We start from the raw sequence: 27532 nt of genomic DNA, 5'->3' as shown, positions 1-27532 counted from the left end.
GATCACAAACTTTTACCTTTTGCTACTCAATATTTAGCAGATACTCTCAGACCTATACACAAAGTAGCAAAAAATAAAGGGGATTGGTTTTCACAGGTAATTAGCAATCCTGTCTGCTGCATGTTCCACATCTGCAGTGCTGTTCATTATCACCATCCAGCTGATGATGACATAACTATTTCTAGAGGTAGAGGCTCAGACTTTGAGCTGTGGGGATACCTAGCCAGAAGACAGGTGTCTTGACAAGTGTTTGCACCAAGTGACGGAGTGTTTGTGGCACTGGAAGAGGCTTGCCGAGCATATGCCAAGCCTCAGGGAAGAGACTGTGTGTATATAAAGGAATCATCTCTGGTTTTTATTATTATTTTTTCATATTAGTAAATAATTTTTTTTTTTTTTTTTGTATTTTGAATAATTTTCTGGTTTTGATGAGGATGGATGATTCATTGCCATTTGTGAATGGGAATGCACTCTGTGTTGTATGAGTCATGGAAAAGGTGGTAGACAGAATTAAGCACTCTGAATATTATAACACACTCCAAATAATCAACGTTATTTTAATTCTTGGGTTATTCTGTGGCCTGTTCTGACTATGGGTCAATATTCAAGAGCGTCAAACTGTTCCTTACAGAGGAGTTTGGTTTTGCAATTGCCAAAGTAGTTTTGGGTGGGGGAGGTGTGTGTTGCAGCTTCGTTATAGCAATGCCGGGCATGGTAAATTTGGTAATTGCAGATTTCTTTGACTGAAGTTGGAAAGTTATGGTACATTGGTAGATGTTACCACAATCCTGAGTGAAAGTGGTAAGATCTGGGCAAAACTAATTTGATAGTATGCATATATTTATTTCACCTTTTAAGAGCAAGTTCAGTAGCAAGTAATCTGACTCTAGACTATCCTTGCTCTCACTTAGGATTTAGATGTTACATTGCGTAGTCAGATGCTCTGTATAGTCTATTTTGATTTTAATTTCTTCGAGGGGCAGTTTAGTAGAGCTACTGTACTGGATTTAGCACAATTTCTGTGTACTAGAGAAATTACCTGGAAAGCATCGTCAGTGTTCACCTGGAAATCCTATTCCGTGACCTTGTTTGCCTTGGACATGCTCTGCTAGGAGTGCCAGACTCTTAAGAGCTGCATCATACAGCTTGTTAAGGACAGCCCTGAGGCCGCTTTGATATTACACTTGCGATCTTTTCCACTGCAAGCCCTCAGCAGGAGCTTGAGCCATCAACTCTGACTGAGTCATCTTGCTGACGTACCTTCATGTGGACAAAAGGGGGTGAGAAAAAGGCAGCCAGAGATTGGTCTTTTCCTGTGATATGCACATAGCCACTGAATTTTAATTTTCTCACTTATTGTGCTTGTCCCATGAAATGTCAGTCGCATCCAGAGCACTGCAGAAACAGGAATGATGGTGAGCTCTTGGGAGTGTTTGAAAGGCACAAGAAGTTCACATTCCTGTCACAAGTAGACATAATCAGTTTTATTTGAGAATTGTAATTATTTAGGAGTAGAGAAGCATATAAATCTTTCTTCACTGAAATCACCATCTTCTCTGAAGTGTGGCCTCGCCAATTTGGTAATCTGTGTGAAATCCGGCCTGGGCCATGCTGCCTGTTCCAAAGCAGAGTTGTCCGTGTTCCATCTGGCTTGTCTCAGCAGAAAGGTCAGCTCCCAAGACTGACAGAGAAGTGCTGCTCTACTGAAGTATTATCCCTGAAGAGGCTGGAATAGCATGTGTGACTGAGACTGAGAATTTGTTCCCTAATTTTCCTCAATAGTCCAGGGACATGTAGGTTATTTGGGCAACAGCTGTCTGAGTCCATTGCCAAGCTGGCTCAGTAATGGTCCTTGGTGCAATGCAAGAGAGCAAAAACATTTCTATGTAGTTGGGAAAGCTGAGGAGTTTTATCAAAATTTTGGAAATTATGGAATGTTCTGAGCTGGTAAAAAGACAATATCTGATGTTTCACCATGACTGTGCAGTGTGGGCTGAGGAAACCAAAGTGTTGTTATGAGTTTCACTACTTTTCATCTTTAAATTTTTAGCACTTCATGAATGTTTTCTAATTTGATGCTCCTCTCTCTCTCTCTTTCTCTCTCTCTTTTCTTTTTTATTTTTTTTTTTTTTTTAATGGAGAGAATAGCTAAAAAAAAATGTAGGTACCTGAAGGCATTCAGGAGTAATAACCTGCTGGACCTTCCTAGAGTTGTGGGGCATGCAAACAGTGATGTTACCTATAAGGAAGTCCCTCTGTCTGACATGAATACTACCCCTTCCCCTACCTTTCTTCTGGTGTTGATTTAGTGTTCATTGCATTTCAATCAAATTAGAATGGACTAATAGACTGAAGTCTATTATCCTAATTTTTAACACAATCAAACCATGCTTAGTCATTTGGTCTAGGGAAGGAAATGAATAACCCTAACTTTTTCCTCCAAGTAACAATAGAAATACTCATGGGGATTTCTGCATTACAAAAGGTGGGATGGGAATGGTGGGAGGAGGAATGGCAGAAAGAGTCACAATTTGTGCTTTAGTCCATCACTTCATTGCTCTTTGGGTTAGATAACTGCCTTCCATTCATGCTAGTTCACACTTAGATCTTTGGTTTTTCATTTGTTTTTGTTCATTTACTTTCTAATGTTGTGTCCTGTTGTGTTCTAAAAGTGAGAGAGACTTATTTCTTCTCATAGGCAAATAATTATGGTACAACTTGTATTTCCATTCAACTTTTTGTAGTTGTTGGCAGCTCCTTAAATGATGTCAAGTTAACACCTTGCTGTCACATGGTATATTGATGATTTCAGGAAGCTGGAGCTCAGCTGTAGCTGTGCTATTCTAAATGTGCTCTTGAAAAATAGAAAATGAGACAAACCCTGGTGGGGCAGCCTGAATTTGGGAAACCTTGAGAGAGAAAATCTACATAAAGGTGCTGTGCTCATTCCTAAGCAGAGTCCCAGGGGAATAGAAGAGAACTGCACGAAAATTTCTCCATCCAGGAAGACTGTGGAGGAAATAGCTCCAGCAAGCTGTTTCTGCTACCTGCCATGGATGGCAAGATCAAAGACCTCAAATTATTACTGTTTAACTTACAAGTTAATGAACTGATAAACTTGTAGGAACTTTTAGGAAAAACTTGGAAATTTCTGAATTAGAGCACTGTTGTCATGGCAGTACATAGAATAAGAATGTATCTTTCATGAACCTGGGCATGATGGTTTAGTTTTGCTGTGAATTTTTGCTGTGCATCTGGATTCCACAACATGTCTGGGTAGAGCCTAAGTACAGTCACTGTAACTTAACTCAGCTGCATTCTCTGTGATTACAGGGATTTCGACCTATCTAGCTTTGTTGTATTTGTGAAGGAATTCAGCACCTTCCCATGTGTTTACATCTTTCCAGCATGTATAGAAGTGACTGACTTAGGCAGTCATGTCACTTAGCAGACAGTCATGTTCTTTCAGCTGAGCTTGGCACAGACATTGCTACCTGTGGCTGCTGGTTGCTGTCCTCCTTATTGTCTCCCACAGCTCTGCAGGGAATGTTTCCTCATCTGCTTCAGTTCAGGCTCCAGAGGGCTGGGTTTGACTGCAGTATATATTTCACTGTTGCTTTGTTTTTGTTTTTGTTTTTTCTTCTTGTAAATCAATCCCCCGGTGGATTTGTTAATATTCAAGAGCTGTCTGCTTCCTCTGTCCTGTCTGAAATGCTGGCGTGGAGATAGTGTAATACTGAGGCATGATCCTGTGAAATTGCATGACAGGGAAGAAACCTGTGATTTAATAAATGAATAATGGCTGTTGAGATGAGTTGGAGATTTTCATACATTGAGGTACTAAAGTAATCAGGACCAATATAAATTGGCATGTGTTGAGCATGACTTGGTATGAAATTCAATGAGAAGATTAGGCAAAGAGGAAGATACACTGAGTGTGGATGGAGATTTGAATTTCCCAGGTCAATCCGTGCCTGGTCACTTAATTCTGGAGTTGAAGAAAGTAGGAAGAGCAGAGCTAATTTTCTTATGCCTGGCAGGATGTTACTGTGACTCTGCCGCTTCCATTCTTGTAGGTACTGCACCATAATATCTCCTTCTGGGTTTTGGTTAGTTTTTGTTGGGCCTAGATGAAAGAAAGGAAGTAGAATACCTGTAGAAATCAGAAAGTACAGGAATTATCTGTCTGTACAGCTTTGTAAGCCGTTTGGAATTGAGCATCTTCTATTTAATAAAAGATTGGAAGAGAACATTATGAGAGGACATTACATTGTAAAACCAGTGCAGAATAAATGTTTTCTTGAAAGCACTACTAACAGCCCAAATTTTTAGAAAAGCAGTGGAAATCTTGGTCAGCTGACACGTGACTTATCTGGCATATTGAAATTTGGTCTGTATCTGTAATTTTTTTTAAAATTACTATTTTATTTAATTAGTAGATACTTAATTAGACAAAGATTTGTCTAGCACCTCCTGTTTACTAAATCATAAAGCATTCTCTAATTAGCATGACATTTGCTGTAATCAATTTGATGAAATGCCATCTGCAGTTCTAATAATACCGTGTACAGCAAAGTCTGATTGACATATGTGTTGACAGAAAGGTATCAACCTTCTCGTATGTTTGTTTTTAAAAATACCCATAAAATATAAGGAAGAGTAGGCCTCTGACTTGCTAATGCTGCTGTTTGTGCTGCCAAGCAGAGTTTTATTTAAACAAACCAAAACTTAGTAAATATTTTCAGTGGGAAAACAAGCATTAACCATCTTCAGATTAACGCTGTCAGCAATTTCAGACTACCCTGAGGCCTCCTTATTCTAGCTATTATGGAACAGATTTTCAGCATTGCCTGAATGTATTTCCTTCTCTTTCCTTCACTTTTTAGATGCTACTTATGCTCTCAGGACTGTTTGATAAATTGCCTTAATATCTGATGGTTTCTGTGCACAAAACAGCCTGAGTACTGATACTCCTTTGGACAGCTGGCTTAGGCTGAGATTTACAGTGCTGTGTACAAATTAGCCACCAATTAGCTGTCTTGCTCTGTGTACCTTCCTTACAAATCATTTTTTGATTCAAACTATTCAATATCAATGTTAGTAAATTCTAAACCACTCCTGAGCCAGGTCCTAGCAAGCTGGACTTGGCAAGTCTCCATTGAAATTGATAGATCCACACAAGTTTATCTCAGGAGTTACCATGAAATAAACCTTGTAATCAACAAATAATACAAATCTTGCAAATATTCTACCAAGGTGCTTTTGTTTGGCAAACAGAATTTACATTAACAGTACTGTGCATTTACTAAGAATTAGGTTTTTTATACCCAAAGGAGTGCTATTGATTCTGCTGCTCTTTGTCAGTAGTAGCACCTGCAGTGATTATTCAGGTTAATCTCAGTGAACATGGTGGCAATATAGATTTACAGGCTAGGCAGCTTTAGTTTTATAATAAGCTTGGATTGTTATGACAACTGTTAGAGGCTAAAGAAAAAGCACCCTGTGTGTTCACAGGTCAAAAATCACAACTTAAAACCTCTGTGAATAGAATGATATTCAATAAAATAAACCCACTGGTAGGAACACAACTCTTGCATGGCCAAGGTGGAGGTACCACCAATAAAAGAAAACTTCCAACCATTAAAAGTTGGAACAATATTGGTGTGAAAGTGAATAAAACACCAGGCTAAAAATCAAGAGACTTGAAAGTATGTGGTAGCTACTCCTCTCAACCCAGTCTGTGTAATTTAAATAACGGGATGACTTGCTTAATTTCAGTGACGTGAAATCAGAGTTTATACTCATCAAATAAACCACCACGGTTCAGTGTTGTGCTTTTAGAAAGCTAAATCATTAAAGGCCATGTAGACCCTAGGCCAGATTCTTACACTAGAACAATTCAGGGCTTGATTTGCAGTGATGGTGATGTGTTTAAGAATGGAAGTTAGTCCACTTTCCCCTAAACAATGCATAGTTTTTCATTAGAATTTAAAACAACCTGGATTGGTTTTGGATAATTTGAACATATATTATGCCATGTGGAAATTGTGAGTGCTGCAAAAGAATTTTGTAGCATTTAGGACATGATAGAGTGTTGTCAATACAGTAAATGAGGGTAAATTCAATAATTGAAGGTAAAGAAAATATTGCCAAATTGATGGCAGTCAAGCTGCTTGTCAAGTGTGAAAAGTTTTGCATTGATTTCTTTGCATTTTATGATAGTTTGCCTGTGCTTTGACATTCCCTGGAACAATATATATTAGGCCAGGCACAGTATAGAGCTGCAGTTCCTGCCCACACATATCCTGTTCTTGAGCAGAACCTTTACCAGTGTTGAACCTAAACCAGGAACAATAGCGTTAATGAAGCTATTTATAGGAAATGCTGCTTTCATTTAAAAAACACTTGAGATTATGATGATGCCATATTTATGTAAGAGTTGCATCACTGAGGGCTATATTTATGGTATTCATATATAAATCCAAACTATGATTTAAATTGTATGGATTAATCATTTCAGCATAACGTTCTTGTTGCACGTTCTTTGCCTAGAGATAGAGCAGATGATGAAAATACTTACCTTTAAAAACATAAAATAGCAAGGAAATTTGGACATTTAGCCTCACCATGATAAAATAAATCATTGTTGGCTCTGCAACTAATATAATTCTGTAAAGAGAAAGTAATATTTATGTTGCTGACTTGGGTGAAATTATTTTGTGATAATTACAGAATTTTGGTTTAGAGTGTGTTTTCATGTAATATTTTATTTAATATTTCATTCTTTTTGAAAGCCAAATAAGTTGTAGAGAACCTTTTGAGCATCAAGTTGGACTGCAGAGCTCTGTGTCCACTAGGCAACCACAGTCTGCAGTGGTAGTCCATTTTGTCTGCCTGGGAAAAGTTTCCCTTCTGGGATTTGTGGAATTTGCATTCTCTACCTCTGAGCATCTTAACACCTACACAGATTATCTGAATGAGGCTGCAACACTAACCAGATCCAGTATCCCACCTGCAGCTGAGATCAATATTTGATGGTTTATAGGAAAGTGGAGTAGGAGGCACAAAAAGGAGACACATCATGCATCAGAAGGAAAACCAAACATCCCTTGATCCCACAGGCAGTCAGCCCAAAAAACCCAAGGTTTGAGATTTTTTATTAAAATTACCTTAGCCCAGAGCCACAAACACGAGTTATATTGTGCAGACAATCCTGTATTCCCAAAGATTCATTGCAGGAGGGGATTAGAAAATCAATAGACTGAGTTAAATCTGCAGATTCCAGGCCAGAAGAAATTGCAACAGCCATCCAAACTCAGCCCTTTGTGGTTTTTTGCCACATGCAGACTGAGCTAATTCTTGACATAAAAATCGAAAGCATATCTTAAAGGGCTGATTCTGTCATCTCCTTTGCTGAGCCCTTCTGCACATCCATACCTGTCAACAACTTTTCCCTAACTATATATACATATATGTATGTATGACCCAGATGTCTTTGAACGGTTTTAGCCAACCCAGCTTTGGGTTTCTATGTTTGACTTCTGACCCAGCATTACACTGACAATTCCTTATCTTTCCTCTTAACCCATTTCCCATTCCTGCAGTGTGCTTTCCAGGAACTGGACATTTTATGATAGCGCCACTCTCACCAGTGGCAAGATCACCCCAGGACTTGGGATCCACTTATGCTGTAGAATTGAGTCAACTCTTTGCCATGATACTGAATTGAGAACATGTAGAATAGTATTTATCTGTGTGAGCCCATAAGCTTTTGTTCTAGCTCTGATTTTCAAGTCTTACATCTACAATAATTCACGGTTAACCAGGTGAGACAGAACATTTGGTAGGAGTGCCCTATCTTCCTCCTTGTTTGTTTTTTTTTTTCTTTTTAATGCTACTGTTTTTAACTCCCAAATGTGTTTTCCATTAATTCTGTTTAATATAAACTTTAGATGTCATAAATCATACCCTGGAAGAAAACCAGGCATAACGAACTCTATCAAATATAACACTGCCAAATTTATTTAACAAAATCTATGTTTGTAAAGTGCTATCAGGTATTAATTATTTTGCTAGCCACTATTTTTGTAGGAAGAATCCTAGATTTGTTGTGCCATTTTTTTATTTGAGATGATGTCAGGATAACTAATGTACAGATCCTTAGTTGCCTGTCTACACTTTTAGTAAAACAGAATGAATTTAACAGTCATCTAATGCTCTAGAGTTTCCAAACATTTCAGAAATTTGAGAACTATTACAATTAGGAAATTTTCAATGAGTTGTTTTAAGAACTGCTTTTGTGTACATCATTGAGGGCTGGTGACTTGATAACACATCTTCTTTGTAGAGGCTTCCCCACATTCTCCTTTGCTCAAGGCAGAATGCTTTTTATTCTAGTGATGTCCTTAGTTTGATAATGTGACTCTTCAGTGCTGCAATTTGTGCCCAGCCAAGAGGTTTTCACATCATACTACTCTTTGTTTGAAATTAAATGAGAATTTATTTGAAGTAAGAACTCTACTTCTCCAAATGGCTATGTGAAGTGTCAGGGATCCCTGAACCTCTTTGTGGTGAAGACACCAAGATAATAAAGAAAACAGATTAATCATCTGTGCAAATGGATAATGCTAAGGACTAGGTACTGGTGTTTCTTGTAGACTTTTTAACTCTAGGGAACAAAAGTTTAAAAAAAAAAACCCATGTTTATAGCTCTTATTGACATTTGATATATCATCATTATGTTGTGTGACCATCAACTATCACATTATCCAGCCTGACAAGCTATTGATTGGGATGAGAATTCTGTATTAATTACTGTTATTACTTTTCAAGACTGTATTTATGCTCAGTACTTGCGTGGGACTTTGACATAACCTTTTATTAGAGAAACTCCATGCATTTTGCACGCCTTCATTTAATTTACACACTTCAGGAGTTGACTACTGAATCCAAAAGAGATGAAAGCCCAAATTCAGAGAGAGATATAATTACTGTCCAGTAAGGCCTGCCTTTTTAGGAGGTCTGACTCTGTTTTCTTGATGGTTTGAATAGATTTTCTTCTAACTTGAGAACAAAGGCTTTAATTTACGTCATTCACAGTATTTGCTATTCCAAATGCTGTTTTGCACTGTGTGCAGGACTTCCAGGAGCCCTAGGACTGTGTATTTTGTCCGTGGTCTTGTTAGGAATTTTAAGGCAAAGTTCTTTATTTGAGTGAAATGATTTTGATAGGGTTAGTTACTGAGGCATGATGCTGTAAATCCTGCTGGCCAAATGGCATGTGGAAAAGTAGCTAAATGCAGAGGAGTAACATTCTGATACTCATTTTGGATTTGGGTAGCACATTAGTCTCACCTGTGGAGCAAAAGTACATTATTCAGAGCACTGCTTGAACATGGAGGTTCAAGTCACTGACAGCTGTTCAGTGTCTCTGGGTCATATGTGCCACTTCTCAAATCATGGTTTAATCAGAACTGGGGACACCTCTTTGGCCAGACAACTCTATTTTTTCTATAATACTTCTTAGCACTGCTGTGCAATGTCAATGGAGATTTTCAGTGCGAGGGTTCCTAAAAGAATTCATGCAAAATGCCCCAAAAGAAGTTGAAAAATCTATAATGTTCTGTAATTAGTAACCTGAAACCAAATAACTTTATGTGAAGTGCCATTTCTTTTTATTCAAAAAGAATATTTGAAATCTTCTTCTTTAAAAGAAGTTGCTGCTAATTCCACAGTTCACAATCTAATTTGCCTTCCTAAACAACAGCTCTAATAATACTGTCCTAAACTCCATCAATCCCACCCCACTTCCCAGCCATGGTCCTAAAATAGTTTAATAAGCTCTTCAAATGAGGCTTCATTAATTTTACAGAACATACCAGAGGACATTCACTAGTGCTGTATATCTTGAGTTTCTGTGGAGTCAATTAAAATACAGCTACATTTTTCCAAATAAGCAAAGCAAAGCATATTTTTTATGATACCAAAACCTCTTTCTCAGTCTTGTTTACTTCCCACTTCATAAAATTCAGAGATCTGTAATGAATTTCTCAGACATTACTCAGGTTTAGTAAAGTTCTTTTGTGTTTCCTTTAGGCTTAATTTAGAACTTTCCTCATGCTTTCTACATTTTTATAATAAAATAATTTCATTTCATTAAATATAAATCTTTTACATGGGTTTTAAATAACGTGAAAGAATCAGCATTCAATCTATTCAATCTCTTATTAGAAATAGTGGGAAATTTGTAATTTTTTTTTTTTTTAAATCAAGGCTTATATGGCATTTGTGTATCTCTTGGTAATTTTGCAGGTATTGATATGAACAGATACAAAGCCTTTTTCTTAAGAGTCACAGTTAATTTTGTTTGGTTTGTGGTTTTTTTGGTTTTTTTTGGTTTTTGGATTTTTGGTTGGTTGGTTGGTTTTTTTGTTTGTTTTGGGTTTTTTGGGGGGGGGGGTTTTTTTGTGGTTTTTTTTTTTTGTTCTCGAGTGGTGTTAAGTTATATTTAACATGAGAAATTATAAATCAAGTGGTAGAAAGAAAAAATTGCTACAGGTCATCCCACAGTGTCACTTCATTCAGAACAATCCTATCCTACTGAACACATTTTTGCCACAGAAAAGGTTTCCATTTAAATGAAGTCATATTTTTGAATGAGCATGCTACAGGGCATAAATTGGTATTTTTGAAGCTCATGGAGCAAATCGACAGAACTTCTGTCTTGTTTGTGTATTGTAATAAAGATATTCCAATTAATTTAACATGCTGGTTTTTTCCACAGATGTATTAAAGACTCAATGTGTTTCCTAACTGTTTATGCCTTTGTTGTTGCAGATACAGCAGTGGTGTATAAAAACAGGAATGGACATGTTGTTGAACTGAATGTAGAAACAAATACAACAACATTACTATTGGAAAATACAACTTTTGTAAGTAATATGTATATTATTTACTTCTTTCTTAGTGTAAGTCTGCTAAGATTTTTTTCCTGTAACAGGAGGGAGAAAATGCAATATGTAGAAGTTACAGAAGATACATTTATAACCTAGACTAGACTGTATATAAATGAAAAGTATAATCCATTCCTGTATCAGTGAACAACTTCTGGGTGAAGTTACTTGTTGTTTTATTCAACCTACATGTAAATAACCAAGATGTTGGAGGATTTGCTATTGGTTGTAGTCTTTGCTTTGTTCAGGCCATTTGAAGGCTCATACCTGGTGTATGCACTGATGAATCTACCTGATCTCTATTAGAGTAAGAGATTTCATATAATGTGGGAATGCTACTCCAAATGTTGACAGTTTTTCACTGTTAGAAAAGGGGAAAAATGTTCAGAATTCATAGGAATATTTTCCTTAAAGCAATTGACTATGCAAAGAAAAATGTATTTCCTAGTCATGCTAATCTCTGGTTTAGTTGCTTCTCCGTGCTTTAATGGCAAACTAGATGATTGGGGATTATTCCTCTTGACCAGTAGATAGTATTTAGATGAGTGGTTTGCATGTGTTTCTGACTAGCAGTAATTGCTAAGGAGTGCTTTAATACTTTACTCTTCACTTTCTTTTGCTTTGCTTGGCAAACTGTTGTTCTCAGGGATACCACTTATATTCTACCCTGTAATTCTCATTTATCAGGTTTGTGCAGCATAAACATGTGGCTTGTCAATCTTTCCTCATAAATACTCCATACAGACCACTGGCTGTTATTGTTAATCCCTGTATTTTTAATTTAGTAAAATCTTTTGCACCTGCAGACCCAAAAGGATGACTTGTTTCCGTCAGCAGTCTTTGGTAAATGCTGATTTTATTCCTGGTCTGTTCCTGGCCTTTGCTGATAGAGATTCCTCTTTTCAAAGCATAAAGCCTCGGGTGACCTTTACTTCTAACTTCTCAAACAAGAAAGGGGAGAGTAGAAGTTCAGGAGAAAGAACTTGGTGCTGACTTCCTAGGTGCATGTAAAGATGAAGGAGAAGGGAGGAGAGAATCATATTTTAATGGGGTGTGTGTGTGGCTCCCTTTCTGTGAGCTGCGCTTTTCCATATGCTGGGAGGTGCCTCGAGGTACCTCTTAGCCCCAAAAAAGGCTGTCAGACACAATTAAAAGTGGGTGAAAAGGTGAATTTCTGTGAAGTACAAACCACAAAGTATTGCAGAAGCACTTTCCCACTTATCCATGTATTTGAGTGTGTGTGTGAGTGCTTGCCTGGCCAGTTAGAGGATTAACTGTGCCAGGCCTATGCATTGCCTTCAGTGTGTATCTTGAATGCAAGCAGCTGCTTGGGCACCCCTGGCTATAAAATGGGGCTTTAATTACAAGACTTAAATTTCCTCACAGATAAATTCATATACTTTTGACTGCAAATATTTGGCTAACGTGATGTAAAGTGTAATGCCAGCATGACAAGCAATTCAGGCCGTTATGCTAAACCAGCCTTGCCAAGTAACACTGGATTGGTGTGGACAGGCTACTTCGTACTCTGAGTGTCACCTCTTTTCTCAAAGTTGCTCATCTCTGGGCTGTTCTTGGAACTGACTTATCCTGAAGTCACACAAACTGAGTGAACTCTGGACATTAGACATCTACTATTAATTAGAAACGTGGGAAACTGAAGCAAAGCAGACAATATTCAAGCAACCATTTAACAATTATAGGTGGAACAGAGATAAATAAAAACCTAAGTGTATTTTTTCCTGCAAAGCTCCTCTCTTTACATGGTCAAAAGCTAAGAGTGTTGGAATTAAATAAAGTGAATTCCAGCAATTATTCATATGGAAGTATAATGAAAAGCTGAAAACAGAGCAGCAGGCTCAATAAGTTTGTTGGTGTATGTTTGGAAGAGAGCAGGGGGAAAAGTTCTACACTGAGTTGTCTGTTGACACAGTGGTCAGCATTCCTAACAGAAAATCATAACATTACAGAGGCAGGCTGAAATCAAAAGCTGTCCTCTTCTTCTAAGCTTGCCTGCCCCCTAATTCACACTGCTGAATGTAATCTTCCAAAGTTATACACCTGGATCATTAATCAAACATTTTCCTCGCTCAGTGTCACATCTGCTTAATCACTGGTGTATAATTAGAATGGTGCTGGTTTAATGACTCTGCAGAGATGTCTTGTATTAATAAGAAGTACAGTAGAGATCCAACATAGGCAGTGGCACTGCAAGTTCCCTCATTCTTCCCTATAAAAAAGAGTTTTAGTCATGGAAGAGTCACCTTTTGCTGGGAGTTATTAGTCTGATTTCAGTCTGTTTGCTCTCCTGTTTGCCTCTGCTCAAGAAAGGCAGAAGTGACAGTGTTTTCTTAGTAATGTTGATAATTGTCCATGGAAAACTGAACTGCCATGATAAACTCCTTACACAGAGGCGAGGGGCAAATAAAGACTATTTGTCACTCCTGATTGGGCTGTGTTTCAAACAGCAGCTCAGAAGAGATTTGGCATTTTTTCACCTCATTGCTAAACCCTTGAAGCAGTCTTCCACTGCTTACAGATCACTTGGCTCTTCTTTTGCACCTTAGAGACTGCCATTTACCTGCAAAGTACGTATCTTTTATTCTTCTTTGTGTTGCCTGTTGTCTAAAAGTCAGATATCCCTACTGAGGGTCTGCTGTGCTCACTATGTAGGTGTATCATCAGAAAAGCAGACTGCAGTTTTTTAAAAAGCATACGTTACATATATAAAAGATTAAAAAATACCCTTCAAAATTCTCTATAATAATAGTTTTGCACCCTAAAAGAAGAAAGACTAATGTTTTGTCATTTTAAGATGCCCACTTCTCTTACATAGGGGAAGTATCTATTCCAAGTTCCTGAATTACAGTATTTTTTTCCAGTTTCACCGGGTTTATTCAGAAGTAGAAGACATTTTTCCCTTTGAAATGGAATCCTTTTCTATAATCAATCTATTGATAAAACAATCTGGCCTTTATATAATTAAAACATCAGCAAAGCAATGTTGTAGATAACAATTACATTGCCCTAAGTGAAAAGGATAGCTTGTTAAGCACAAAGAATATCTATTAACATCTGAGATTGTTATTATTTAGAGGTGTCTTCTAGTATATGTTTGTCCTCTGAGTGTGTTCATGTAGTGCATCCTGTTTCAGCTGTCTAATAAACAGTTAAAGTCCCGAGCCAGCGGCATATAAATGTTAGCAGCTGGAGGCTGGACAAGTCTTCTATTAAGAGAAGCCAAAAAAAGCCCTAGACATTAATCACTGCGTGGCATCCTGATGTTTGTGATGCTGCCTTGATGCTTGATTACAATATGTTCTCTGTGATCTATCTGAGGTGCCTATCACCATGATCCTAAGTGACAAGCCTACCAGTTTTTCTGCATTTAGCAGTACTTGATTACACATCAGACTTCCAAAATAAGTAGCAATATGCCACATTTATCTAAGTAATTTCAGTGTTTAACAGGCATTTTATTTATTCCTGTTGCTATCAACTGTTACATAAAATCAGTAAGGGCAGGTTACCAGTTCACTCACAGCCCAGCCACAAGATGCAGCTAAGCTGAGAAGAGAGCATGGAGGACAACATGGATTCTTGTGCTCAAGGGAAATTGTCCATCTGGTCCCTTGTTATAGCTCAGCTATCTAATCTGTTCTACAAACCTTAAACCCAAACCAAACCAAAATGAAAAAAGCAAACAGAGAGATGAGAAAAAAAAATGTGTGTAGGGACTGTGCGTTCTGGTATGGAACTTTACAAATGTGTTGAATCCTCTGAAAGAAACCTGTAGAAATTTTGCCTTCATTTCTCCCTCTCAAAAAAAGCTGCAATAACTATGAAAGTGCTAAGACTTTAGTCAACCCTCAGTTCCACTGCTTTTGTGATGCATATGTGCAAAATTATTTGGATACCATGCATGCACCCTTAACAAACACTCAGTCAAGTGTCCTCAGTCAGAGACAGTTCTAGTGGGCCTTCTTAAGCCTTTCTGAGTGTAGGTGATGGGTTAGATTTTGACTCATCAGATAAAAGGCTGTTGATTTGTTTTCAGTACATGACAATACAGGTGTAATTGTTTTCAGTTTGTGAGCTCTAGAATAGGGTCTTGTATTTACTACAGCTTCCCCCTCACACTTTGGGCTCTTCTAACATCTGGCAGTTCCTGACTTGCTCTCCCCCTTGTTTTCAGTGCCTTTCCACAATTCTTTCCAAGCTCAAGGGGAAACTGCGTTTTGGTGCACAGCAAACAGTTATTACTGAGTTGCAAACCTGCTTCCAGTGGCTTGACGGGAGCACACCCTGGAATATGTTGTGCTGTTTTGTTATTGTGGACCATCTTTTACACAAGGATGGAGAGAGAAGGATTACTTCTCCCTGCCTGCAAGTGGTGAGCAGAGCAGGAGTGGTCATGGCTCATGAATCACGATTAGGCTGTGGCAGCCCAGCTGTGAAAACCCTGTGGAGGCCTTGAAACAAAAAACAGAGAATGAGAGTTTTAGTTTGAGCAGAGCTTTGAGCAGGGAGTGTTTTGTGGTGTTTTACAGAGTGTTGTCCATAAACAGTCCTTCTTGCTCTCTTCCTTTTGATTTTGTTTTTGTTGTTTTGTGTTCCCCACCACCACACCCCCTTCCTCTTTTGACATGAACCTCAGTGCAGCATCATAATGCAGTTATAGTTCCTTTGTTGATTAATGTAGATTTAATTGCAGGACTGGTTTACATGCTTATATTTTTAAGAGCCTTGCATAAGAGATTAATGAAAGGGCGAATAATAGTAAATACATTAAATAACATTATATAACCACATAAATATTAGTAATTGTTGCAACAGTAGACATTTTAATGACCCACACATGTTGTAAATAGGTGGTTATGAATATTGTAAAATTATCTCTACTCTCCCATGCTCCTTTAAATGTTAAATAACCCCCTAGCAAATCCTTTTCAGTAGAAGGGCTTTTGTGATGTAGGATTTAATGTTGCAGTGCCCCACTGTGCATCGAGGTGGGACAGCCTGACAGATGAAAGGGTTCGCATTCACTGTAGCTTGGTGGTGGCCATTGGTTTTGTCCAAGTGAAGGACGTCCAAAATGCAAAACTGTCAGGTTAGAGTAGCTCTGGGATCTTTCTGAATAGTATTCCTGATAAGATTGTTCCTTGATATAGTAAGCAGTTAAGGCCTAACTTTATCAGTGTTAATGAAGAATGTGAGGGAAAAAAATTCCATGGCTGACTGGTTAGAGGTTATTTGCTAGCACGAAGGCAATGGTGCAAGGCCCCTTTGAGCTCCTCAGGTTGGTTCATGTCTATTTTTATGTCCCACAGTTTCAGGTGGGGTTGGGAATTTGGTTCCTGTTTTTGAGAACTACACATCCATAGCCTAGAGGTCAGCTTAGACCATGTTTTAAGGCACATTTGTCTTTTAGACTGGACTGGAATCTTGAGCCTTAACATCTACAACACTTAACATTGCAATTAATCTAGATTTTTGGATCTAGATTAAATGCTCAGGTGACACAAGAAGCAGTGCATTAAGTAATGTAACCTTGGAAACCCAAGTTTTTCAACATTCCAATTATCAGAAGTTTTTCTAATTACAACCAGACTCTCTTTCTCTGGTTCCCTGGTTTTACTGCTACAAGCCTTACCTTTATGCTGGGCTCGACTCTCAGCTGCTCTCTCATCAAGACTCCCCATTGTCCATCTCCTTTCAATCGCAGCACTGATAATAAAGGAGAATCCCATTAATCCCTTGATTCCAGGTGCCACCCCAGAGAACTGTGATGTCCAAATGGCTCCTAGTCTTGCAGCCACTGTAATTCTGTCCCATCTGACTCCTCCTATGTGTTGCCATTTGGTCAATACCTGTCTGATAAGCTGAGCTGAACACCTGTAAATGCTGATGAACTCCAACACAGGGATATCCTGCTATACCCTTAAGTTAAAATTCTGATACAGATGCAGGTGTGTGATACAGAGATGTATAATTCCCTAAGTAATAGTATTGCCACCAAGCTTTAAAGTTACATTCCAGAGGTCTCAAAATATTTTATCCTGGATGGATAATGAAAAATTTTACAGCCTAAATGTGTGTAAAGAGAGCACTAAACAATAATTGGAGAAGGATAATAATAGGAGTGTGGAAGATGGAAGTCTCTGGGGAAAATAGTAGCACAAGAAACTTAGACAGGAGGAGGGGTACAACTAAAAGACAAAATCCAAAACGAACAAATAAGCTCAACAACTCTGAAAATTGCTTTTAATCAGTTTTAACTGATTAAAAACTGATGTGACTATTATTTCACTTAAAACTATCCAACTGAAACTATGGAAAGAGAATATTATAAAGTATTTGAGATATTACAAATACAATCTTAAAACTCTGGGTTACACTATACTACATCTGTCTGCTCTACAGCATATTTTTGAAAGACTATGAATAAGGCACTGATTTAAATGTTATAGTATTTAAAATCCACAAAAATAGTGAAAACAACATTTTATAGTTGGTGAAAGAATAAAGATGAAGGGAGTAGCCAGTACATCAGTAACTCAGAACCAGGCTTTAAGAAAACAGCAGAAATAAAAGGGAGCTGATATTTCGGGGTCCTTGCTGAGGATATGGAGCCTAAACCAAGCCTAAAACTTCTCCTAAACATACCCATAACTGGTATTTCTGTTAACAGCAGAAACTGTAGAAAATGCAAAGTGAAAAAAAAGTCATCAATGCAAAATATTGACATAGGAAAGCAAAGTTGAGAATATATTGTTCACTGGAAATTTGTGTTCCATTTTAAGCCTCCATATGGAAAGGTGGAAGAAAAGCCAGTTCTTCTTTCCGTGCAAAACTATGATTTAGCAATACTTGAATGTGGATGAAAGAAGGAAGCTGGAAAGGTGGAGGGCAAAAGTTTGTTTAAATGCTCTGTGTCCTTTTGCCTCCATTTGGATTTTAACATTGCAATCTATGGTGACAGTGAGAATAGCAGTCATTGCTTGTCCATGGGATCATCACATCATGCATGACTGTCAGGAGAAGAGTTGAAACTCTTTATCACGTGAGATATTTCAAAGAAACCTAGAGATGCAATGTTTCATATGGCTAGGCCTAATTATACAGTCCGTGGGTGTTTTGGTTGGGTGAAGAATAAAAGATCAGATACAGGATCATTCATGTCTGAAAAAGTGATGTCAACTGCAGCAGCATAGGAAAAACGGATGGCAGGTTTGTGAATTAAGCAGGGAAAACAGTGTCCAAGTGCTTAAAAAACTGTTGGGTTTTGTTTTGTTTTGTGTGTGTGTGTGTTTTTGTTTGTTTGTTTTTTGTTTTTGGTTTTTTGGGGTTTTTTGGCTCAGAATTATGCAGCAGCAGGAAATGTAACTAATTTAAGGATTACAGCAATTTCTCTAGTCAAAATGTTTTCTAGTTGCATAGAGCTGATGGTTTGCACAGGGATTTCAAGTCCTGATGTGGCTAGGTAAAGCTATAGGGAAATAAGGAAATTACCTTTCTTTTCTCCTTTTGTTCTCTTATTGTGGTTTGGAAAGGGATAAAAGAGTATGTATGGAATGTACAATGCAGCACAGTGTTGAATCACCCCCAGTCCCCTGACTAGCTGATACTGTGCAGTGATGCAGAGGGAAACCAGCCCTGCTTCTGCATCCCTGGACTGGGCCTAATTAGGCAGCTCTATTTCTCCCTGTTTCAGAGCTTGTTTGTCCACAGCTACATTTCTTAAGAGATCAAGCACAGCTAAACCATAGAGGCATAGTCATAAGGGGCAGCATTTAGGTCTGTCTTCCTGAATGTAGGCTCAGTAGCTCCTGACAAAGCAAGAAGCTCGAGAGATTGTGGATACACAGATGAGGTAACAGAAGAACCATCCCCCAGATTTAATTTAATTCCCAATGTGTTTCCAATATGATATTTTCCCAGCACTTTCTTTCAAACTCAAAAATATGTTCTCCCAAGAAGAGAACAAACCCTTGGGATCAGAGTCTTCACAGACTTCTTTTTAATGAATAAATGTATCTAATCCCTGTAGTGAATGTCTCAATAGATAATCTCCCAGGAGCTTAAGTGGCATAGATCTCACCTCCTACATCAGGGACTGAAACTTTCTTTTAAGCTCATCACCAGCTGATCTAGTCTCCTCACTCGTGGAGTAAGGCATCTGTTGCTTGATGAAGGTATTGATGAAATACCTTAGACAGGGTTATGGGGGAAAAGTGAAATGTCTTTTGTTTTAGTGACTCACAGATCCTGAGCTTACTTGTCAAGTAAGGCAGGAAGAAGGAGTCAGCTGATTTTATTTCCTGCCGTTAATCTAGAAGGGCTTCTTCTGTGCATACAAGTAGGCAGTTTCTGAATTAACTGCCAAAATTGAGCTTGTCTTTACCAGAAATCAACCCCAAATGCAGAACTCTAAGGAAATTTTAACCCTTTAAGTGACTTTAAATTACTTAAATCTCTTGCAGTTCTACTAGAATTAAACATTTATTTCATTAAAGGCTTGATTGTAAATCCAACTTAAATGAGCTAACTATATTTTTATAATAATGTAAAGAAATCAGCATTGCTATCAACTTTGGGAATGAGTACATGATTTCTGCTGGTCTAATTTTTAGTTTCTTATTTCTGAAGTAAAATATTAAAAAGTATGAAGCTTTATACTGCTTTTACCAAGAAAAAAAGCCATTATAACCAACAAAAAGAAAACTACTTTGCCAAACCTATTGTCTTTAATTAAAAAAATACATCTTTTGGCACTGCATGTACATCACGTGTCGGAGATATTTCTAGAGGCAAACAGAATTTTGCAGGTGAGTGCAAGCTGAATGAACAAGGTCATCTTCAGTAGGATTCAAATGATTTTTAAATCCCAAACCCACAACACTCTGTACTTGGATATAGAACATGCAAGTAGTTCTTGCTGGTGTTGCCTCAAACTGCCAATAGCTTGCAGTTGAGCTACTCAGCTGTCTTCATGAAGTGCCTCATTACTTGTAAGGTGGCATAATCAGGGACTGAAGCTTCTTACTAAATGTATGAAATGGTAAGCACTGCATGCCCTGAGAATGAATTTGGAAAGTTGTCTGGGTTATATATTGCTGAAAACTGAGGTAGGGGGGCAGTAATTAATATACTGTTACAGAGGAGAAATTTCATGTCTAAAAATGTTTTCAGTGAAGTGCTAGGAAAAGGGAATGTTATTCATAGATTAGCATTAACATAGTTTCTGCTTAAAGATGATTAACTCATAAAAGCTAGTTTGGGCACAGAAGAAATCTATTCTGAATGCTTTGTAGACACAAAAGGATGCTTTGAGGTGTTGGTGTTTTGTTATTTTTTTTCCCCTCTTCTTTCCTCAAGTCTGAAGATTTATCTACTGACTTTTGATACTGTTACACTGCTGCATCAAACTAATACCATTTATCTCCAAAACTAATTTTTTTCCCTTTGATTTCTTCGGATACTTTGATTCTAATACCTAGGAATCTGAGTTTAATCTGTATATCAAAATGTAGCATCTTTTCACTTGATTGGAAGATTTTTTTGTTGTTGTTGTTGGAAATTACTCCTTAGCTACTCTGAATGTATTAGTTTGTGACTTCTGTTTTGGGTGCCTTAAACCCCTGTTGAATTCATTAGTTTAGCAGTGGGATTAGGTTAAGCAGAACAAATGCTTAAGAAATAAAATAAGGGAAAGCTTTTCTTTGAATAGTGGATAGAAGTTGTTCTGCATGGATATTCATTTATTTGTTTTCATCTTACCCCTTTGTGGTTCAGTTATTTTTTTCTATCCTACTTTTTGAATTCTTATCTGGATTTTTCACTTCTCCCTTTTTCTTTCCTTCTGCAAATAGATGTCTTGAGATTAATTTGAAATTATTTCCTTCAGTGGCCTTTAAAGCACATTCTTATCTTTCTCATGCATTAGATGCATTAAATTATTTCTGACATCAACATTACCCCTTGATTAAATTACAGCCTTGAATTCAATTGGGTGTCATGTAGTCTTGGGTAGATGTAAAGCATTATTAGTTTTATAGTGCTACCTTATGTTTCACTTTGCTCTCTGCTAAGAACTTTCTTTCTTATAAGAAAGACTTTTGCTTCAGTGCAAGTTGTCTTGCAAAATCTTTACGTGTGTTGTGTTAAAAGAAAAGCAACAGGGATATATTGCACACCTATTCTTTTTCTCGTGTGTTATCTTTAAGGCTTAACTTAGTTATGACTCTCTCCTATAATCATTCCTGAAGTACATACCAACCAAATTGTCTGCCTTCATCCTCTGTAAATGAATTGGTTACAGCTGTTATCCTTGAGCTTAGTGCTTGTAGTAATGATAAAAAACTCACCAGCTTCTTAATTAGTATTTAGTGTTGAAGCCAAATTCATCTGTTGCCACTCTACTGATACCAGCTAATTAGGCTAAGAATTATTTGAGTCCTTCTTTTGTGAAAATTACATCAGTGTTCTAAACCAAATCTGTCTTATGAATGGGAAAGTCTTAAATGAGTTGTAAGAAAATTTGGAAAAAAAGTTTCTTGTAGCAAACTCACTTTTATTGTTACTTCATTGCAGGTAACATTCAAAGCATCAAGATACTCTGTTTCACCAGACTTAAGATTTGTTCTTCTTGCTTATGATGTTAAACAGGTAAGCCAACTATTATTAATCAAAAAGCCTCTAAGTTGAAACTCTGACACCATTGTTTTCTATGTTTCATCTCTGATCCCACATAATATAGGTACTAGATTTCTATCATGTACTAGATTTCTCTTCCCTAAACGTTCTGATGCAGTGATGGGGAAGTATGTGAGTGTGTATGGAAGTACTGCAAGGTTCTCAGGGGAGGGAAATTGCCATGGTTCCTCTGAAGGGCCTTGCTGCCTTTTTGCAGCAGAGGTTTCATGACCCTTAAATAGCTCTGTTGTTTGCTGTTTATGTGAAAGCCCATCTTTTGATGTTTTTTCTGTTTTAAATGGCTGTACAGGTCATTTATGGACTATACTAAAAAAAAAATAAATAAATCTAGGCTGATTCATGTCATGGAAGTTTTATTGTTGGCTTCAGTAGTCTGAAGCCTGATAGTGTGAAAGTCTATAGAATGCAGTATACCCTTTGTTTCTTCTAGTATTTAGAGATTATGTAGGCTATTATGTTGTCAAAAAGAGTTTTGATAAATAATACCATGTAGAGTTTTCTAAAATAAATCTTAGAACACACACACAAAAAATAAACGAGTTTTATGAATTTTCTCTGTGCATATTGGTGTTTTGTATAAAAAAGTGCTATTAAAATATGAACTGTTCTTCATGAAAGAACGATTGTGGATAGATGGACTCAGTGATTATTCAAACAAGCTGGGTCTATTTGTTCTAAAGGTGTTGATGTAAAGTGATTTGTTAACTTTGTATTATTACTTGTGTTCAAGTAGGGTTTTCATGTACCAGTTTTAGGGGATTCCAGATGAAACTCTTTTTACAGTATGCATATATGATTAGGAAAGAGCTGCTGTTGTTTAGTTCACTGTTTTTGTGATAAAGATCTCCAATTTGATTCCTGTCTGAAGTATTCTTGCTTCTTGCTGTTTCCCTTCGTGATTGCTTCTTATTTTGTGAAAGACTTTAACAATCCCTCATAATTGCCTAAATTCCTCCTTTGTTCTATTGAAACTTTGATTTGGGGTGTTTGTTTGTTTGTTTGTTTTTTGCTTGAGATTTTCTTAGTAGTAACATACAGGGCTGATTTGGATAGATGAGGGAAGTGTGAAAGTATCCATCACACTTTATTACATCTAAATGTGTTGGCATGAGGGATGAGCCCCTGCCCCACAATAAAGATGGTCCACTGGCATGCAAATAACTCTCAGTGCACGCTGGATCTATCCCTCCCTTTGCAGTAGAACTCCCTTCCTATATTTCATTTTTTGGTTTCATTGCAAAAAGAAACTTTTCCATCCTTTTGCACTCAAGTTATATAGAGGAAAAAAGTTTGTAGCATGTAAGTTTTCTGTCTGGTCATTTCCTTTGCTCATGTAGATTGACAAGAAGTGATTATAATGAGAAATGGGCAGGCAAACAAGCAGTTTGTGGTGCTAATCCTTATGGCTTTGGATGAGGTTTGTGTTGCTTACTCTTGACTACTCCAGCTGGGCTTATGGCTTTCAAACCAGACACCTACTATGGTTTGTGCTGGTGATTTGGTAAAAAACCTTTTTTTTTTTTTTCCAAATTTTCTGATTCTTGGAATATTTGTTAGGCTGGTAAGGCACTTCTGTTTTCCTTTAAATCTGTTGGAGAAATGTAATTTGAGAGTTTTAAATTAGTTTCATGAGGATCAGGCCAGATTCTTTCTTCATATCTCTTTTGAGTGTTACTTTTTTGAAACTGAGGAGTTGCTGGTTGTCGTGTGTTACAACAGAGGGTTGACTCTAATAATATCCAGTTCAAGGAACCACAAGTAACTTATTGTAGGCATTTAATTGATCTCACCATCTGCTATAGATTGTCACAGACCTCTGGACTTTACTACTTATGTTTGACCCTTCTATTCCCTTCATTGTTAAGATTTAGGTCTGTAATTGCCCTGTTATGTGTTTGTATGGGATTTCTGCTTTTGCAGACTGTCAAGAGTTTGGGATTTTAAAATTATAATGGTTGTTTACATACATCAGACTGTGTTCTTTGTAACATACAGTAATACAGCTGGAACAGATTTATTAATCAACAGTTTTATAAATAAGCTAGTGTGTTTCTGCTGAACAGATTGGAGGAAAATAGAGACAAATGCTCTTCAAGACATTTTGTCATGAAATTGTAATTAGAAACAAGGTTATTTTGATGTTTGGATTAAAAATAAATGTTGAGTTAAATTAAATAGTTGAATATTTATTTTACTGTTGTCAGCATTTTCTTTAATCTATTTTATGCTTGGAATGGCAAACTTTAATTAAATTTGCAGTTGTTTCAGCACAATTAAGAATGTCCTCTATGCATAACAGAACATAAATCTGCATGAAAATAAGCCATCTTTGAATACAAAAGTAATAATTGAATGAATCATTTAAATCGTGCTTAATAGAAGGAAGAAAAGCATTTCACGTGGCATAGCAGCTGTTTTGGTGTAGCTCTATAAAGATAATATGGAAGAAAATTGTTCTGCTAAGGAATTCAAGGTGGTGTAAATTGATTTCTGGACATTGGGTTCCCTCCATCTCAGGAGGTTGGAGAGCACAAGCTGGCATTGCTGGCATAATCCCTGTGGCTGTCTGGCGTTTTCTGCTGTAACAGAAGGCTGTGGCAATTGTAGAGGTACTTTCTGTGTGCTCTTTGCTGCAGTACTCCACAGTTCTCCACACTTCTGAAATGCTTTCATCAATTTTCCTGAGTTTTTTGACTTTGCCAAAACTTCCATGGCTCAGCTGTGTGTAGTGTACAATGGTCTTTATTTCTGTTGCTCACCATAAGCTGGTTGATGGGACTGAAAAAGTCTCATTTTGGAAGGCAGCAGATCACTAAGTAGAACCTAATTTGAGAAATTCTTGCTGAATGTCGTGCCATCCTGATTCTTCTGGGACAGTGGGAACACAGCACCAGGGAAACTATTGCACATATTGTATGCAGAGAGGGGACAGTTTTGCACTGCTATATCTTTTTGATTTTCCTTTGAAAACTGTCAAGGTGTGAGCAAAGAATGTGACTCTCTGAGAGACAGAGTAACTAAGCCTGTTGAGATTTCAAGGGGAAAGGTTATTTCGCTGTTGCTTTCAATAAGGACTGTGTTAAAATGACATCTAAAATTTTTCTCACTCTTCTAGTGGTGTTATTCACAGCTACCAAAACCTGATTTATAGGTTTGATTACAAAGTGGAAGTCAGACACTCTGTTCTTGCATTAATGGTGAAGAATGGGGCTGAAATTTGCAGAACAGTGAGCAGTGAGGTCCTTTGAAATTCTTTTACCATTGGGAAATTTCCATGTCCCTTAGCAGGTTATACCTTTCAAGTTGTTCATGGACTTTACATGAAATGAAAGTAAGTTTTATTCAGATATTAGTGAGTTTTTTGCTCAGTCATCCTAGGCATTTTCTCCCCATGCTCTAGCTAGAGTACAGTGTGCCGGAGAAGAGCAAATGAAGAAGTAGATAAGATCCTCTTTTTCCTCATTTGATTTAATAGTCCCTTCCTTGTGACTTGTTTTTTCCCTACAAACTGTACTTTCCTTCTCTCTGCTTTCAAATCCCTATTGAATACCAAGTTTCAAGATTTTTTCCTACTTTATTCTCTTTTCTATTAGTAATGCATCATTTCTGTTTTCAAGTAATTCAACAAGATTAATTATGTGGGAGTTTTTTTAGCTCTTGGTTCAGAAATGTGCTTAAACACAGTTTAAAGTTCAGCTCTAGTTTGGAAGTGCAAGCATATTATATACTGTCTAAAAAAGGAAATCTTTCCCTGAATTAGGGCTTCAAACTGTAATCTCTTTTTTAGCTAGAGAGTTCTAATAAAACATTTAGCTTAAAACGCTATGAAAATAGCTTCTAATAATTCTTATGGTAAGATCAGCATGAAGAATAATCCAAATCCTCTTCAGAAAGGTGGGAGAAAAATAATTTTAGATCTTACTATCACTCATTCATCAGTGAGTGATACTAATTTAATGTATTGAAGTAAAAATGTCCAACCTAGGGTTTAAAACAAAGAAACCCCAAGTTACTTCTCTTCTGTGTGCTAATTACTTTGCTGCTGTAATGTCTATTTTTAGAGGGTGATGATAGGGAGTACTGACCACAGTCTACAGCAAGTAAAGAATAAACAGCAACAAGTGACATTCTCATCAAGCTTTCCCAGATTGCCTGGGGCTTACTCGAGTACATGGAAGAGATCTTGAGGTCTGCAGATTGGAAGAATCCATGAGGGGCAAAATTCAATGAAGTCTTAGATTATGGTTATCTCTTCTGCATTAGGAGATTATCTCTCTCGACCAGTTAGGTGGAAACTAAATGTCCAGTTGTCAGTAAACCTCTTGGTCGGTGAAATTAATTATTGGGTTTTTGTTCAGCAAAACTTAAAGGATAAAGACATCAATCACCTGGTATTTTGTATTATTATTATCATGACACTGGTTTTAATGTGTGCAGGTGTTTTCAACAAGATAGTTTATACAGTGCTTGTGAAAGCCTGGCTTTGAGCAGCATTATCTGGAGTACCAGCTAAGAGTTGGAGACTTACAGGATAAAGATGAAATGAAGTCTGTCATCTAACACATGGAAACAGTATTTTCTCACCAAGATTATTTCATACGAAAAAATAACAAAAGACTTCTTAAACCAACAGTATTTTATGTAGCACTCTCTGTGAAGTAAAGATCTGGTATCAAATTCATTCTATCAACTTTTTCCTCCATAAATACATGCTGCTTTAGATAAACCTGTTTTTCATGTCTGTTTCCATAGGTCCTCAGGCTAATCTTTCATTTACTCATTTTGAGACAAGTCCAGAGGCAAACATGCATGTGTATACCTTTGAACGTATAGGAATAAATAAAAGTTTGATCCAGTCATGACTTTCCTGTTTATATGTTTTCAGGAACACAAAAGACCATTTTATAGCAGCTCTAGTGCAGTGAGGAGGGAAAAAAGATAAGAAGGGAATTTAAAGTGAGTTACACCCCTAAAATTTGAAGTTATTTCTTGCAAATTTTTTTTATATGTTTTATTCCTTTCTTAGGTATGAAAAGATTGGGTGCTCAAAAGGTCACCTTTTGAACGATTCATAGAAGTGGTCTGCTCAAATTTTCCCCTTTTAAAGGCTGTTGTTTTACTCTGAGTTGAAGTTTTGGGTGGCCAAGTGAGAATGTGGTAGCATAACAGCTGGGCTGTAGGTTACCTTGGCATACTACTCATCTTTTACATGTATTTGACTTTATTTTTTATAGCTCCTCAGATATGCAAGGCATTTTAAAGATATAAAAAGCCAAGGTCTTTGCCTGAGGAGATGATGCACTTTGTAGTAAAACCTGGCAAAATGAATTCTGTGACACTACCTACTATAATAGATTATCCCACAGGAGTGACTATTCATGTGAATAGTGTCCCACTTCTATCCAGGATTTTATCTAAATTATTGGCAAAACATATTAACCACCAGCTCCCATAAATAGAGAACAGGGAAAATAGAAAGAGTGTATTTTAGGCTGATAATCGTGGACGTTGATGTTTGTTTAGCATTTGTCTGATAAACAGACTTCACATTTCATCTGAGTTGCAGTCCTGGAAGTACTTGCATTCCATTCATCAGACAGCTTACTACCTTACTACTTATTAGAAGTAGCAGAGTTACACCTGGAGTATCTGCATGTCCTGTGCGTTGTCTTTCTATTTGCATTATTGTGTATGAATTTTTGGTGTACTTGTGGTGGGACTTCGGGACCGTTCTCTGCCAGAGTGTTACTGTGATCACCTACAGAACAGGGTTTGGACTGTCACAGTTGCGTCATTTAAAAAAAATTCTGAACTAAAAAGGTGAGAAACTGGAGTACTACTTGGATGTTTCCACTGTTTTTTTA

The 27532-nt window shown here is 37.2% G+C and overlaps 1 protein-coding gene across 2 annotated transcripts in view; it reads left to right on the top strand.

The window, feature by feature from the left end:
• Positions 1-27532, top strand: part of DPP10 (dipeptidyl peptidase like 10) — a 473153-nt gene that overhangs the window by 326626 nt on the left and 118995 nt on the right. For both annotated transcript variants that reach the window (XM_050339334.1, XM_050339333.1), the window contains exons 4-5: positions 10837-10931; positions 21546-21620. In XM_050339334.1, the coding sequence (XP_050195291.1) occupies positions 10837-10931; positions 21546-21620 (170 nt within the window). The remainder of the gene's footprint in view (positions 1-10836; positions 10932-21545; positions 21621-27532) is intronic.

The sequence above is a fragment of the Myiozetetes cayanensis genome, unplaced genomic scaffold (assembly GCF_022539395.1).
Source record: "Myiozetetes cayanensis isolate MyiCay16 unplaced genomic scaffold, myiCay2020 scf9, whole genome shotgun sequence".
NCBI classification, from domain to species: Eukaryota; Metazoa; Chordata; class Aves; order Passeriformes; family Tyrannidae; genus Myiozetetes; species Myiozetetes cayanensis.
The sequence above is the reverse complement of the archived record's forward strand: the minus strand, read 5'-3'. Positions and strand labels throughout refer to the sequence as shown.